The sequence below is a fragment of the Rhinichthys klamathensis genome, unplaced genomic scaffold (genome assembly GCF_029890125.1).
Source record: "Rhinichthys klamathensis goyatoka isolate OS25496 unplaced genomic scaffold, OSU_Roscu_1.1 h1tg000006l_1, whole genome shotgun sequence".
Taxonomy (NCBI): Eukaryota; Metazoa; Chordata; class Actinopteri; order Cypriniformes; family Leuciscidae; genus Rhinichthys; species Rhinichthys klamathensis.
This window is the reverse complement of record NW_026606559.1, coordinates 8,112,658-8,127,752: the sequence shown is the minus strand read 5'-3', so window position 1 is coordinate 8,127,752 and position 15,095 is coordinate 8,112,658. Positions and strand designations below refer to the sequence as shown.

At 37.4% G+C, this 15,095-nt stretch overlaps 2 protein-coding genes across 3 annotated transcripts; one reads left to right on the top strand and one right to left on the bottom strand.

The window, feature by feature from the left end:
• The first annotated feature begins 169 nt into the window (after positions 1-169).
• On the top strand, positions 170-6,393 carry tfpt (TCF3 (E2A) fusion partner). The gene is made up of 6 exons (XM_056258513.1): positions 170-255; positions 598-822; positions 2,437-2,507; positions 4,905-4,974; positions 5,120-5,254; positions 6,240-6,393. The coding sequence occupies exons 2-6, from the start codon at positions 598-600 to the stop codon at positions 6,312-6,314; spliced, it is 576 nt and encodes a 191-aa protein (XP_056114488.1). The 5' UTR covers positions 170-255; the 3' UTR covers positions 6,315-6,393.
• Positions 6,394-6,918: 525 nt separating this feature from the next.
• mrpl51 (mitochondrial ribosomal protein L51) lies at positions 6,919-10,723 on the bottom strand. Of its 2 annotated transcripts, none has more exons than XM_056258499.1 (4): positions 10,534-10,723; positions 10,346-10,410; positions 10,127-10,234; positions 6,919-7,216 (listed from the first exon to the last, which is right to left on the bottom strand). In XM_056258499.1, exons 2-4 carry the CDS (start codon positions 10,407-10,409, stop codon positions 7,020-7,022), a joined length of 369 nt encoding a protein of 122 aa, XP_056114474.1. In that variant the 5' UTR covers position 10,410; positions 10,534-10,723; the 3' UTR covers positions 6,919-7,019. The 2 variants fall into 2 exon arrangements, with proteins under 2 accessions (XP_056114474.1, XP_056114466.1); XM_056258491.1 differs by having other exon boundaries at positions 10,580-10,723.
• Between the last annotated feature and the right edge of the window lie 4,372 nt (positions 10,724-15,095).

The following is a 15,095-nucleotide window of genomic DNA, read 5'->3' as shown; positions in this document are numbered from 1 at the left end:
TTGATTGGCTCAACGGTCAATTACGTGTTTAAAACGCGTCTTATGCTAGATCGCTTTGTTTTGAGAGCTGTAATGTAGCTAAAAATGAAGGTTTTTAGTTTTATTTTATTATATAACATAGGCTAATACATGCGTTGGTTTGATGCATCGATTAAATTATATGTAGACGGAACTGACGAGGAGTACAAAAGATACCTTCAGTATTTACAATAAACGGACATCATGTGCGACTCTTTATAACATCACTAACTAAAGGTGAGTACAGAGCTAAATCTAACCCAATCAGTAAAACGGCTAAAAACTAACAGTTTTTAATAATGTAAATTACATTAGCTTATTCACAAGCATATCATACGGCTGTACAGAAACGAGCCATGTGAGAAGGTCATAGAAAAGCATGCTAAGTTTATGCTTGGTCAGTAATATTATTTCCAACATTATCTGTAATGTAACTGTACAAACTGAATATTGGGTGAGAAGGTGCACTCATGATGAAAGCACTGGAGGTAAAGCCAGTCTCCATCTTTACCTCCATCTGTTGAACAACACACACTGTATGTAAGACAAATCACCGTTGTGTTTGTTCATGTGCTTCAGATGATGGAGGATTTCTCAGGTCTGGCTTTACCTCCACTGTTTGGGGGTCACATTCTGGAAGCGGAGCTGGAGACGGGTGGAGTGGAGCTGGGCCCCAGCGGCAGTGAGCTCCTGGAGGACGATGGGGCCCCTGCCGGCCCCGCACAGGATGGGGAAGACGAGAGGAGAGAGCTGGACAAAAGCAAGTATCAAGCTCTCAGCAAGAGGTGCAAAGAGATTGAACAGGTGATGAACCGCTTTTGCATTTGCCCTAAACAATGAAGTAGAGCAGGGGTTTCAAACTTGGGCCTGGGGAAAAGACTAGAGAACAACTGTCAAATAAATTAATTAGATTAAAATAAATAAATTAATGAATAAAAATGTGAATTTTTTATCTATTAAATAGATTCATCAATAATCTTTATAGATTTATCAATCATTTATTTATCTTAATATAAATAAACAAAAATAGTAAATTAAATGAATAATACATTTAACAGTACATTACTATAGCGAGTTTATATACTATACTATATATACTGTGTGTGTGTATATATATACACTACCGTTCAAAAGTTTGGGGTCGGTACGATTTTAAGTACTTTTAAAAGAATTCTCTTCTGCTAGCCATGGCTGCACTTATTTGATTAAAAATACAACAAAAATCAGTTATAGTATTAAATATTATTCCAGTGTAAATCAGCTGTTTTCTGTGTGAATATATAGGCTAGTAAAGTGTAATTTATTCCTGTGATCAAAGCTGAATTTTCAGCATCACCAGTGTCAGTGTCTTCAGTGTCAAATGATCCTTCACAAATCAGTATAATATGAGGATTTGATGCTCAAGAAACATTTATTATTATTATCAATGTTGAAACAGTTGTTGGTCTGTCAGTTGTACAGTTTTTTTTTTTTTTTTTTTTTTTTTGGATTCTTTGATGAATAGGAAGTTCAAAAGACTTTTGTAACATAATAAATGTCTTTACTGTCACTTTCGATCAAATTAATTATTCCTTGATAAATAAAAGTATTGATTTCTTTCCTCCAAAAAATAAAAATAAAATTCTCACTGACCCCAAACTTTTGAACGGTAGTGTATATATATACACACACTCACCTAAAGGATTATTAGGAACACCTGTTCAATTTCTCATTAATCCAATTATCTAATCAACCAATCACATGGCAGTTGCTTCAATGCATTTAGGTCCTGGTCAAGACAATCTCCTGAACTCCAAACTGAATGTCAGAATGGGAAAGAAAGGTGATTTAAGCAATTTTGAGCGTGGGCCAACATTTCTAAAGAATGCTTTCAGCACCTTGTTGAATCAATGCCACGTAGAATTAAGGCAGTTCTGGAGGCGAAAGGGGGTCAAACGCAGTATTAGTATACTATGGTGTTCCTAATAATCCTTAAGGTGAGTGTATTTCCTTAAGCAAAATATTAATATAAATAAATATTAAATAAGTCATAAGGCATTTATCTATTATAATCACTCAATTTGAATACTAAAAAATACTAGAAAATAATTTTTGATTTTTAATACACACACACACACACACACATATATATATATATATATATATATATATATATATATATATATATACTATATACACTCACCTAAAGGAACACCAATGGAAAACAAAAGGTCAATTTTGAGTGGAAAATTGAAAAAAAAGTGGATATTCTTTAGAAATTCCCCTTTTGTGTTCCATGGACAAAATTAAATAATGTGTCGCAGATTTGGAACGATGTGAAGGGTGTGTAAATGATTTGAATGGATTTCAAATTTTTGGCTGATCTATACATTTAAGTGAAAGGCTTCTTGACTAAAAGTCTTATGAACCCGTTCTCAGGTAAATGAGAAGATTTTGGGACGACTTCACCAGGTCCAAAGACTGACACGCCGACTGAGGAAAGAAAGAAGGTACTGTACATGCACTCTGTTTTAGAAAGAAACGCTAGTGATGGTTATTATAAACGTTATCACTCCTGAGTTTGGCGTTAAAGGATAAATAAAAGTACTGGCTGTGAGTCCGGAGGGGATATTTGTTTTTAATTACCCTACACGTTAAATAATCATAATCAGTTTTAAATATTTGGTTTGTTCTCTCTTGTTTTTGCATGTTCATAATTTCTATGAATGACAGCCTGGCTGGCCAAAATGCTTACAAAATCTTAATATTTTAATAAAGGATGAAGATGTCAATTTTCCTAGACCGGACATCAATTTTGCGCACGTCTGTAAATAAAAAAACACCAGTGCATATTACTAAAAGCATGAATGGAATGATAATAATAACTAAGGTTGCTACTAACAATACTTTTTTTTCATTTGGACAATTAATCTAATGATTCTGCAATTTCTGCCATGATTTTTAATTTTTTTTTTACAATTAAATTCAGCCCAACAATGGCTAGTGCTGATTATATCCGCAAATGTATTTCTATTATGTGTTTAAAGGGGTCCTAATATGCTTTTCCACTTTTTCAACTTTAGTGTGTAATGTTGCTGTTTGAGCAACACGTTTTTTCCAGATCTCATGAAGTCACAATGTTCCTCATTTGCATAATCCACATAAAGTGGACGAGGCCTGGTTGAGCTGCTGCTATGTCAAAGAGAGTTTTTTTCCACTCCTTTTCCAAAACTCATTTGTTTGACCTTCCTAAGGCTGACAAAATTGAGGATAACATCATATCTATAATGTAGGCCTATAAGAAAATTACAAAAAACAATCATAACACTCTGAAACGCCCTGTGAAATCTGTGCTTGCAAAGTCTGTGCATGAAATCTGCTCCGCACTGTCTTCTCGTTCGTTAACATTGTCTGAATTGAGCTCGAATTGGTTTGAAATTGACGCCATCGTTAAAATTTACACTAGAGAAGAGCTCGCAGTTATGAAGGGGTGGGACATTTGGCGAACATGCGCTGTCAATCACAACACACTGGGCCAGCTGACCAATCACAGCACATTTCATATTTCGAAAGGAGGGGCTTCATCGAAATCAATGTTCGAGCCAGACTGGGGAGAGAGGTGCTGTAATAATGTGAAATATAGTGTCTTTTTTTAACAATCAAGCTTGAAAATATAGTCTAGTACACCCCAAAAACAAAATCAAGACTTCATAAAAGGGCATAATAGGATCCCTTTTATATTTCAGGTATTTTTCTTAAAGGGGTCATATAATGCCATTTTTGTACAAGCTAATATGATTCTTTAGGGTCTAAATTAAAAGTTTGTAATATACTTTAATTAAAAATTCTCATTAGTCTTGTAAGAAAACACTTATTTTACTTGGTCAAAAACAGCTCTGTTTTCAGCACGCCGTTTCAGTGCATATGACTTTAAATGATAATGAGCTTTGCTCACCCCACCTCTCTGTTCTGTGCGTACACCGTTTGTAACTCAATAACACAATAACCATAACGCGTTGTTCATTATAAACGTGGGATTATGAATTATATTGAGAACGTCATACATAGAAAACATGCCGTAATGTACCCTAAGTGTAAACCTTAGACGCATTCATTGTGAAGCGTGCAGCTAGCCATTTGCAAAGATTAATATAAATATTAATATAAAGTTTAATAAAACGTTACACTCACTTCAGTTCTTCTAGAGGTTCAGCAGGAACACGAATATCTGGTACCGATCCTTTTTTCATGAGCAGCTTCTTAGCAAATCCAGCTTTATACTGATCCTCCTTTATAAAGCAGTCTGGTGAGAAATGATTCGCGCAAACATGAAAGCATTGACGGCGCTCGTGGGGAATATTCCCTTCGAAAACAAACTCAGCCACTGCGTCTTCAGCGGTTCGGATTTAGGAACATTAAAATGACTGCTGTGTTCGTTATTACACCCAAGAACAGAACACCACAATCGCTTAGACGCCATTCTGCTCATAGACAGTGCTCCAGCATATCAACAATGACCGCGCCGGTCCGCGCCGCGCAGACTATGATTGACAGCTCGCTCACGAGAGAGGGGGGTCTGTGTTGAAACGATGCTGTCAATCAGCAATCGTGGGAGGGGCTTCCGAGCGTGTGACGTCACAAAATCGAACGGCTCAATTTGAGGCAGGGGAAAACATATAAGGAGATTAAAACAAAAACACTGGATAGATTTTTATCATTTTATGATGGTTGTGTACAGGCACTGCCAACACACATTTCAGTACAATCAACTTGTAAAAGTGCATGTACCATTATATTACCCCTTTAAGGAAATGCTGTAAAGAGAACCCTCTCACTTGGTAGCGTCATAATATTACACAATATAACATAGTCATAACACAGCGTAACATCTGCTCATGTGTGCTCAGGTTCCTCATGAAGACTCTGGACTCGTATGGAGATGATTACAGGACGGCTCAGCTCACCATCCCTCTAGAGGTGAGGAACAAAAACTTCTTTGACATAAAGCTGTGTTCACACCCGATTCGTCTTTTAAATCGGATTTATTTGAAAGTAATTCAACTCTATTTGTTCTGACACTGAAGCTGACGACACACTAAACACGCTTGCTGTGTTCAAACAGGATGAAGGAAAGGCTTTAGATCCTGCTCTCGCTGGTGATGAAGACGGCTCTTCTCCGGCGTTTGCTCTTCAGTCCGCAGGGGGACCCAAGAAAAAGAGGCATCGGGTTCCCAAGGACAGAGAGAGAGACGCACAGGTATAAAGGACCAGACCAAGATCTTTCTAAAGAATATAATCCCGGGACAGGCTGCAGTTACTGCTCCCACATTACAGTTCAAAAGTTTGGAGTCGGTAAGATGTTTTTGAAAGAAGTCTTCTGCTTTTACTGTATTTGATTAGAAAATACAGTAAAAACAGCAATATTGTGAAATATTATTACTATTTAAAATAACTGTTTTCTATGTGAATGTACTTTAAAATGTAATTTATTCCTGTGATCAAAGCTGAATTTTCAGCATCCTTACTCCAGTCTTCGGTGTCACATGATCCTTCAGAAATCATGCAAGGAATTATGCAAGGAAAAAAAGTCAGAACTGTGAGCTATAAACTTACAAATATAAACTTGTTATAGGTGTATTTATACCTATACCATGATTCATTAAAAGGTTGCAATTACCTTTTATATTTATAAAAGGTAATTGCAACCTTTTAATCTCCTAATTCTCCTCATTTTTTTTGCTCACAGTTCCACATTTATAACCAACAATTTTGAGGAATAAAAAAAAAACTGAATTTCTGAGTTACAAAATTGTGAGTCAAAGTCCAAAGTCTTATCTTATTATTTTTGTGGAAATTTAATGTTCCACCATTATTTAATGAATATGAAGTTCACATTTTAATGAAATAGAATTTTTTTTTAACATTATAAACGTCTTTACTGTCACTTTTGATCAATTTATTGCATCCTCGCTGAGTATTAATAAAAAAGAAAAAAAAAGAAAATCATCATACTGATCACAAACATTTCAATGAGGTAATATTACACTCTAGAGAGAATAAATGTCACTTTAGAAAGGGGACGTACATCTCCAATAACTCTTCCATTTTAAAACATCACCTTCCTCAAGACACTTGATTTGAGGAGTCACTTGAACACAAATGCTGCAGAACCACGACCTCAACTATGATCAGTAATGATAGTGACAATATTAAGATGCGTGTTGTTTTGTGTTCCCCCACAGATGGAGTCGGAGCAGCCGGTCATTACAGAGGGTCCGTTCACCGGATTTCCAAGTCCTAGTTCCCTCTCTCACTGATCCCAGTGCAGAAACACCGTCTGAACCTCCACTTACAGGGAATCAAGCAACTGTGGATTTTTTTTTTGTGGGGCTGAATGAGAAATGTTTTATTTTTTATAAGTAAATTAGTGTAGAGCATTTTTATGTAAGATTTTTTCCGCCACAGGATTAAAATAAATATTATTTCAACTCTTTTCCTAGCAATTCTGAGTGGAATTCAGACTTTTTTCCCATATACAAACTTGGAATTGCAAGTCATAAATTGTGAGATTATGCGAGGAAAAAAGTCAGAACTGTGAGCTATAAACTTACAAATATAAAAGGTAATTGCAACCTTTTAATCTCCTAATTCTGATTTTTTTTTTTTTTTTTTTTGCTCTGTTCCACATTTATAACTCACAATTCTGAGGAATAAAACAAAATCTAAATTTCTGAGTTTATATCTCACAATACCAACTTTTTCCCCTCAGACTTGTGAGTCCAAACTGTGAGATATTAAACTAAACTACAGAACTGTGAGATTACCCTTTTTTTTATTATTCTGTGGCAGAAACAAGCTTCCATACATTTGATCTCAACCCTTAACATTGATCTTTTGTAATGATGAAGACATTGTGACAAATGTTTTTTTACAGTTTAATAAACAGATGCAGCTTTTGACACAAAATGAGCTTCACATGGATACAACTGAAGGAGACACACACACACCAGCCGTGGTTCAGTCTATCTGTGCTTGCCGTATCTGTTGAACCGGCGGTACAGAAAGCTGATCCTCTTGTCCAGGATGTGCTTGTCCTCCGTCATCATCCGGTCTCCTACCATCCGCTTCTTCCTGATGAGACGCTGAAGCTCTATCCCTCTGAAGCCTCGGAGCCACACGGGCCCTTTGATCAGGTCTTTTGGGTGGGCTTTAAAATCACCTGCAGTCAAACACAGTCAGCACAGCGTTACACGGCTGTCGGGAACACAATAGAGCGGTTCCCTATACACATGCTGGTCCAAAAGTATAAAGAAAAATAGTGTAAAATAAAACATAAGATGAAAGGGATCCTGACATGGATCTTTTAAAATGATTCGGCAACACTTTACAATAAGGTTCATTAGTTAACAAGAACTAAGAATGAACAATACTTCTACAGCATTTATTCATCTTAGTTAATATTAATTTCAACATTTACTAATACGTTATTAAAATCAAAGGTTGTATTTGTTAACATTAGTTAATGCACTGTGAACTAACATGAACAGCTGTATTTTTATTAACTTACGTTAACAAAGATTAATAAATGCTGTAACAAATGTATTGCTCATTGCTAGTTCCTGTTAATTAAAACATTAACTAGTGAACCTTATTGTAAAGTGTTACCAATTATTTTGATAGGTTCACTTTTATAATGTTAATAATCGTTTTTCCGTATATTGTTTTTTGTGCAAAATAATATTTTCAACATTCATTCTGACCCATGACACACGAGTAAGTGTTTTGAAAACATTATCCATATAAAGGCATTTAGAGAACGCATGCGTCGGGTCAGAGGTCACTCTTCCGCCAGAACTAGACTCGCGTACGGCTTTTACTGGAAGCCATATTTTCCTTACAAAAACGCATCACATGGCTTCGCCTCAGAAGGCCTTTATTAACCCCCTGGAGTCGTGTGGATTACTTTTACGATGGATTGAGCTTCAAAAACTCAGGCTCTATTCACTCCCATTATAAAGCTTGGAAGAGCAGGACGTTTTTTTATAGAACTGCGATTGTGTTTGGCTGAAAGAAGAAAGTCATATACACCTAGGATGGCTTGAATGAGAGTAAATTATGGGTTAATTTTTGGGTGAACTATCCCTTTAAGTGACTGAACGCCAGTGGGCGGGGCCTATGGTGTGATGATGTATAACTATTCCTCAATGTCTTGCTCTGGAGGATTTCATATGGAAATACATGTGACGTCACACATCCCCCAATATCAAAACGAGTTGTTTTTGAAGCCTGATTAAATAAATGCTTTGTTTATAATAAGGAGGATGTTTTAAGTTCTGAAACTTGCAGGATGCTTTAATGGTATACAAACCTTTAGGCCTAAATGTCAAATGCCCATTTAAAGGAACACTCCGACTTTTTGGGACTTTAGCCTATTCACCTTATCCCCCAGAGTTAGAAAAGTCCATACATACCTTTTTCATCTCCTTGCGAGCTATAAGTCTGTTTGACGCACCCACCGCTAGCCTAGCTTAGCAGAAAGACTGGATGTAAATGGTTGCAGCTAGCATACTAATCCAAATAAGTGACAAAATAACGCAAACATGTTTCTATTTACATGTTGTGATTTGTATAGTCACAGAGTGTACAAAAAACAAAGTCACATGAGACACAGACATATTTTAACCGTATAAATACTGGGAACTATATTCTCTGAAGGCGACTATATATTTTCTGAAGGCGAAGCACTGCTACTTGGGCGGAGTGATAACCGCAGCACCTGAGACGCGCTCTCTGCTCCTCACCACGGCGCGTCTCAGGTGCTGCGGTTATCACTCCGCCCAAGTAGCAGTGCTTCGCCTTCAGAGAATATAGTTCCCAGTATTTATACGGTTAAAATATGTCTGTGTCTCATGTGACTTCGTTTTTTGTACACTCTGTGACTATACAAATCACAACATGTAAATAGGAAAATGTTTGCGCTATTTTGTCACTTATTTGGATTAGTATGCTAGCTGCAACCATTTACATCCAGTCTTTGTGCTAAGCTAGGCTAGCGGTGGGTGCGTCAGATAGAGTTACAGCACGCACGGAGATGAAAAAGGTATGTATGGACTTATCTAACTCTGGGGGATAAGGTGAATAGGCTAAAGTTTCAAAAAGTCGGAGTGTTCCTTTAAACTAAAATAAATACATTGAAACATTAAGATAAATAATCAATACATCTAAATACACACATCAACATTACAGCACATTTATATAGTGAGTAGAAAAGATTTAATGTTACTATAGAAACTATTTAATTAACTATTTTCACAGTATAATTATGGTCTCCATACATGAAAATTAGCTGCCTTTTAAATTTTAGGATGGGGTCCCTCATGCGAGGATGATCATATTTGGGGATCTGTGGCATCTGAAAGATTAAAAACCCCTGGCCTATACAATTCAGCCTTGGGCTTGGCGGTTTACATAGAAAGAATTAGAAAATGGTTATTTGAACATTGTGATGATTTTAAAGCAATATTTGTCCATGCGTTATGGTTTCCATCCTGGTTGACCAGTTTTGGGTTCAATCCTTTTCACAACCGAGTTAAAAAAAGATGAGATACATATTTTAATCGCATCTCAGATTTAAACCTTGATAGCAAAATGAGACCAATTAGAGAGCTTGGAAGAGCCATTCATGTTTATGAGTCAAATTTAATCAGTTCAGAATACAATGATTTATTTGCATCATTCCTAGTTTACAGAAATTCTTGTAGCATTTGACACTCTTATTAAGAAGCCAAATATAAAATACTTGTGAATAAATAATTTGTAAATATTTTTTTACTGTGCATTTTGGTGCATGCATAAAATATATATATATATATATATTTTTTTTTTTATTGTATACAAATTTTGTAAGAGCACTGAATATTGGCGAAATGGTGAAAGTGAGTTCTAGTGTTCCTACACCACATTTACACAGTAGTTCTGTACTGGATGGGGATTTCTAAAACCATTTTTAAAATGACTGAACTTTACTAAGGACCACAACACATTTATTATAGAAATACAAAGACAAATACAATTTAACAAATAGCAATACATTAAGGGTTAACTGTATATGTGTAAATAAGTCACTCACCCAATATCCCAATGTTGTCATAAACTCCAAACATGCTTCTCTTCTCCGTCCATCGATCCACCTCTTTCAGTTTGGGAATGGCGTGCATTCGTATTCTAGCACAAGTACCTGTGTGATATAGGACATGCAACATGTTATTCATATTAAACAAGAGGACAATATGCGCAATCAATCAGATATAATAATGAATAGAGAATCCACACACACACACACACACACCTGTGCTGAAGTGTCTCGCGCAGAAAGTCCCCGCGCGACTCAACAGTCCTCCAAACACAGACATGCTGCAAAACCATTAACAACGCAGATTTACTCTCAAGCATTACATCTACATGTATGATATAGTGATAAATGTGTTCATGAAGCTCTTCTATCGTGACCTTCAGTCGCGAGCACAGTGACGTTAGATCCTGTCGCGTGCTCAACTCAATCTGTCTTTTAAACGTGCTTTACCTTCAGAGAATCCGCGTTGGGAGTTAGAAAGTGTTTCAAACCACAGTTGGATGCTAAATACTTTAAAACTTCGGAAATCCTCCAGGTAAATATAGCGATACCGGTGTGTTATCCATGTGTACACACTATCACAGCAGCCATTTTACGTCTTTCAGAATAAAAGTCACATTTTGTATGACGAATACAATTTGTTGTTTATGATTGTTTATGATAATCACCACATACAGTAATGAGTTTGATTGTATGCAAATTTGACTTTCTATAATATTTTTCAACCTCCACTAGCAAGCGTTAGAAAATATATCACCTCTGTAAGTTATTAAACATTGGTTAGAATCTTTCAACGGCAATATTCTTATTGACATTTTACTCACACATAGTAGAAACATTCTACAATTCATATCTATTAATGATTATTATATATTTAGTGCACCATAGTTTCAGTTTGCTTGAAATTGCTTTGATGTCCCTTGAATTGAGTGTCATATAAGGATATTTTTTAAAGTCACATTATCTATACACACAAATACTTATAATATAATTGTCTTCAAATTAAGAAAATATTTAAAAGTTTTTGTCAACTATTTTATTTTGTGTGTGGTTCAGGTATTACCTACATTGTGGGGACCAAATGGAGAGTGGGGACATTTATGGTCCCCAATAACAGCATTTAAATTATGTTAAATTGTGTTTTTTTTGTTTTGTTCTGTTTTTTGAAAATGTAAATCAAAATTTACTATATTTACTTTGTTAGCGCACATTACTAGTTTTGTAGTGAATCATCCATGCAAGTCAACTGACATTTTGTTTGTTTGTTTGAAATCTGAAAATGCACTTCCCCTCCCCCCTCTGGTGCTCTGATATGGGATGATTTTAGTATCAAAATGATTAACACGTGCAAGCACACTTATCAATGAACTTGATACATGTTGCAGAAATGTTTTATCCATGCCTTTCAACTTGTGTGTGCAAAATTCAAAATTGAATGAATGTGAAGCAATTTGTACAAATAGAGACATTTTTGTGAATACAAATGTTTTCCTTTGTATTAGTGTATCATAATTTGCACATGCAACACAGACGACGTGCATGTGTGGATCAGGTGACGCGCGTGCATTCATTGACTCGATTCATTGAGTCGATCCTATTTGATTCATTTGGATTTTGAGACTTTCATTTCGCGGGTTTCGCCTTGCACGATCCACACACAGCTGTCTGAGAAAAGCTGCTACCACTAGATGGCAGTATTCTGCTAAAACAGACAACGGCAGCATAATCAAGCGTTCTTCCGCATTTAAGACGCTTAATGAGAGTGATATTGAAGCACCAAATTTAGTACACAATAATATAGGCCTACCCTACTAATAAAGCATACTTTATAGAGGCAAACATTACGTCAGATTATGAACAACACCCATAGAAAACCATTATAAAACGCTTAACGTGCAATCGCGCGTTGCATGTTCAGTAAGGTGTATTGGCTACTGAGTTTAAATATCACCGTCTTACTGCATTGACGTTTAGCTTTTTCTTTATAATATGCTCTATGGGAGGAAAACTATATAGCCTACAGACAAGAGACTACATGAACGCAACGCACGGCGTTTCAAGTTAATACAATTTTCCTTCCTGTTAAAAAAAAAAGGTGAAATTTCGCAGTTGCGTTCATATTATATGCTTATTTTTATCTGACTACACATTGTGTACATAGTATACAAGCAGGAATTTGAAAATGTCTGTTTTTAAATATTAAAGACGATTTTCGCAGTACATTTGTTTTCCCTTGACCCTTAAGCCATAGGCTATAGTCTTACTATAGCACGATGAGTTTTAACAATATGCAACCATTGTATATCGACATGAAATATTAATTGAAAATCAACTGGCGTAGCGGGCCTGTAGCTGCATATTTCTACATGAGAATGCTTTGACGCGCTAACCACAGCTCATGATGCACAAGGGAACGTCTGCCAATTCCACTAACTGCGTTAAAACCACTGATCTATAATGTCATTCTATATAGATCAGTGGTTAAAACGTATAATTTGTTTTAATTCAAATTACTTTTTAAATTTAATAACAGACATTTTCAAATTCCAAAGCTCGTAGAAGGTTTCTGTAAGACTGACTTACAAGTAAAATTTGGTCAATACTTCCCTTCATGTAGCCTGTATTCTGCAGAAAAATACTGTAATTCACCAAAAGGGTTTTTTCATGTTCAAAATGGTTGTAGTATGTTCAGTGACTAGACTGGCTTACTACAGGTGAAATTGCCCCAATAACTCCCTTCATGTAGCCTATTTAGTAAACAATTATTATTTTATAAAAAAAATTACTGTAATTAACCAAACGTCTCTCAAACGTCTCTGCTCTTTGCGGATGATGTTGTCGTGTTGGCCCCCTCACACCAGGACCTTCAGCGTGCACTGGGACGGTTTGCAGCCGAGTGTGAAGCGGCTGGGATGAGAATCAGCGCCTCCAAATCCGAGGCCATGGTCCTCAGTCGGAAAAGGGCGGCTTGCTCACTTCAGGTTGGTGGAGAGATCCTTCCTCAAGTGGAGGAGTTTAAGTATCTTGGGGTTTTGTTCACGAGTGAGGGAAGGATGGAACGGGAGATTGACAGACGGATCGGTGCAGCTTCTGCAGTAATGCGGTCGATGTACCGGCCTGTTGTGGTGAAGAAAGAGCTGAGCCGTAAGGCAAAGCTCTCGATTTACCGGTCAATCTACGTTCCTACTCTCACCTATGGTCATGAGCTTTGGGTCATGACCGAAAGGACAAGATCCCGGATACAGGCGGCCGAAATGAGCTTTCTCCGCAGGGTGGCTGGGCGATCCCTTAGAGATAGGGTGAGAAGCTCGGTCACTCGGGAGGAGCTCAGAGTAGAGCCGCTGCTCCTCCACATCGAGAGGGGTCAGCTGAGGTGGCTCGGGCATCTGTTTCGGATGCCTCCTGGACGCCTTCCCGGGGAGGTGTTCCGGGCACGTCCCACTGGGAGGAGACCCCGGGTAAGACCTAGGACACGCTGGAGAGACTATGTCTCCCGGCTGGCCTGGGAACGCCTCGGTGTCCCCCCGGAAGAGCTGGAGGAAGTGTCCAGGGAGAGGGAAGTCTGGGCATCTCTGCTTAGACTGCTGCCCCCGCGACCCGGCCCCGGATAAGCGGAAGAAGATGGATGGATGGATGGATGGATAACCAAACAGGTTTTTGGTGACTTACTACAAGTGAATAATGTAAAATTTCACCTGACTTGTCACTAGGAACGTACTACAACCTTTGGAACATGAATAGAAAAACAATTTACAGTAAATTAAACAATAGATACTGTTCAATCGAGATATTGGCTGGACATAGTTGTGGCAATGAAGAAAATCTGTGCCGCGAGTCACATAATTGATTGTTTACTTTCACTGTCACGTTACGCAAAATGGGAGGAGTATGTCAAACAAATTAACGTTAATCACGGAAGGAAACTGAATATAAGGAAGTGTGTCGTACCTGGGAAAGGCGTCACCCGTTTGTGCATTGAGAAGTTTAGTGAAATCGTGACGGATCGTTGGGGAGAGACGGCCGCTTGTCGATCTGTTGTTTCCTGTGGTTGAAGTCTGGTGCGTCGCGAAAGTCGGTGCATTCCCAGACAAACAATGATGGAGCTGTTTTAAAGACAAGCCAAAGCTGCTGTATCCGCCTATCCTAGTGTCGAAGAGGACACTCGATACTCACTACACCTGTTTCTTGCCTGCAAATGTGTGACGCGTTGTGACGCGATGGGACGCGTGGATGTTGCGTTGATGTTGCGTTGAAGTGAAGACGTGGGAAGTTTTGCACGGATTTAAAGAAACGTCAGAGATGAGATATACCGTGGAACTTTTTGTGTGTTATTAGTATTATTATGAATAAATATCCTTTGTGAAATGATTTTTCTTTTTTGATTATTACTATAATTTTTTTTGTGTGTAACAGGTGGTTATTTTTTGGCTATCCTGGGTTCATTTAAATTTTGACAGGTTTTATCCTGCCCGAACTTTTCTTTAAAGTCATTTATTTGTATTAGGGCGGCCACCACCGTTACATATACAGTAACAGTAGGCTAAGTCAGTCTGCCCACTAGACTTCCAAGGTTATAATATAACCTTGGAAATATGTTCATTTGAATGAATGACTGGACGTTTATATTTTTTTGACTGTGAGTGGAGTTTGCAGATGGTCCCTTTATAAAATGAGGCGAATATCAAACCTAAAACTTACTTCACTGCACTCTCGGACCGGTTGCTCTCCCATTCACATGCAAAGTTAAACGCAACTGCAGAATTTTTATTTCATGTTAAGCTTTTTCTTTTTAACAGGCTCGGGAAGGAAATGTTATTAACTTGAAACGCCGTGCATGCGTTGCGTTCATGTAGTCTCTTGTCTGTAGGCTATATAGTTTTCCTCCCATAGAGCATATTATAAAGAAAAAGCTTAACGTCAATGCAGTAAGACGGTGATATTTAAACTCAGTAGCCAATACACTGAA

Coding starts and splice junctions, on each gene's coding strand:
- tfpt (XM_056258513.1), top strand. CDS start 598: ATGATGGAGGATTTCTCAGGTCTGGCTTTACCTCCACTGTTTGGGGGT. Junction 823..2,436: donor GGTGCAAAGAGATTGAACAG/GTGATGAACCGC, acceptor ACCCGTTCTCAG/GTAAATGAGAAGATTTTGGG. Junction 5,255..6,239: donor ACAGAGAGAGAGACGCACAG/GTATAAAGGACC, acceptor GTTCCCCCACAG/ATGGAGTCGGAGCAGCCGGT.
- mrpl51 (XM_056258499.1), bottom strand. CDS start 10,409: ATGTCTGTGTTTGGAGGACTGTTGAGTCGCGCGGGGACTTTCTGCGCG. Junction 10,235..10,345: donor CGCGAGACACTTCAGCACAG/GTGTGTGTGTGT, acceptor TATATCACACAG/GTACTTGTGCTAGAATACGA. Junction 7,217..10,126: donor TGACAACATTGGGATATTGG/GTGAGTGACTTA, acceptor GTTTGACTGCAG/GTGATTTTAAAGCCCACCCA.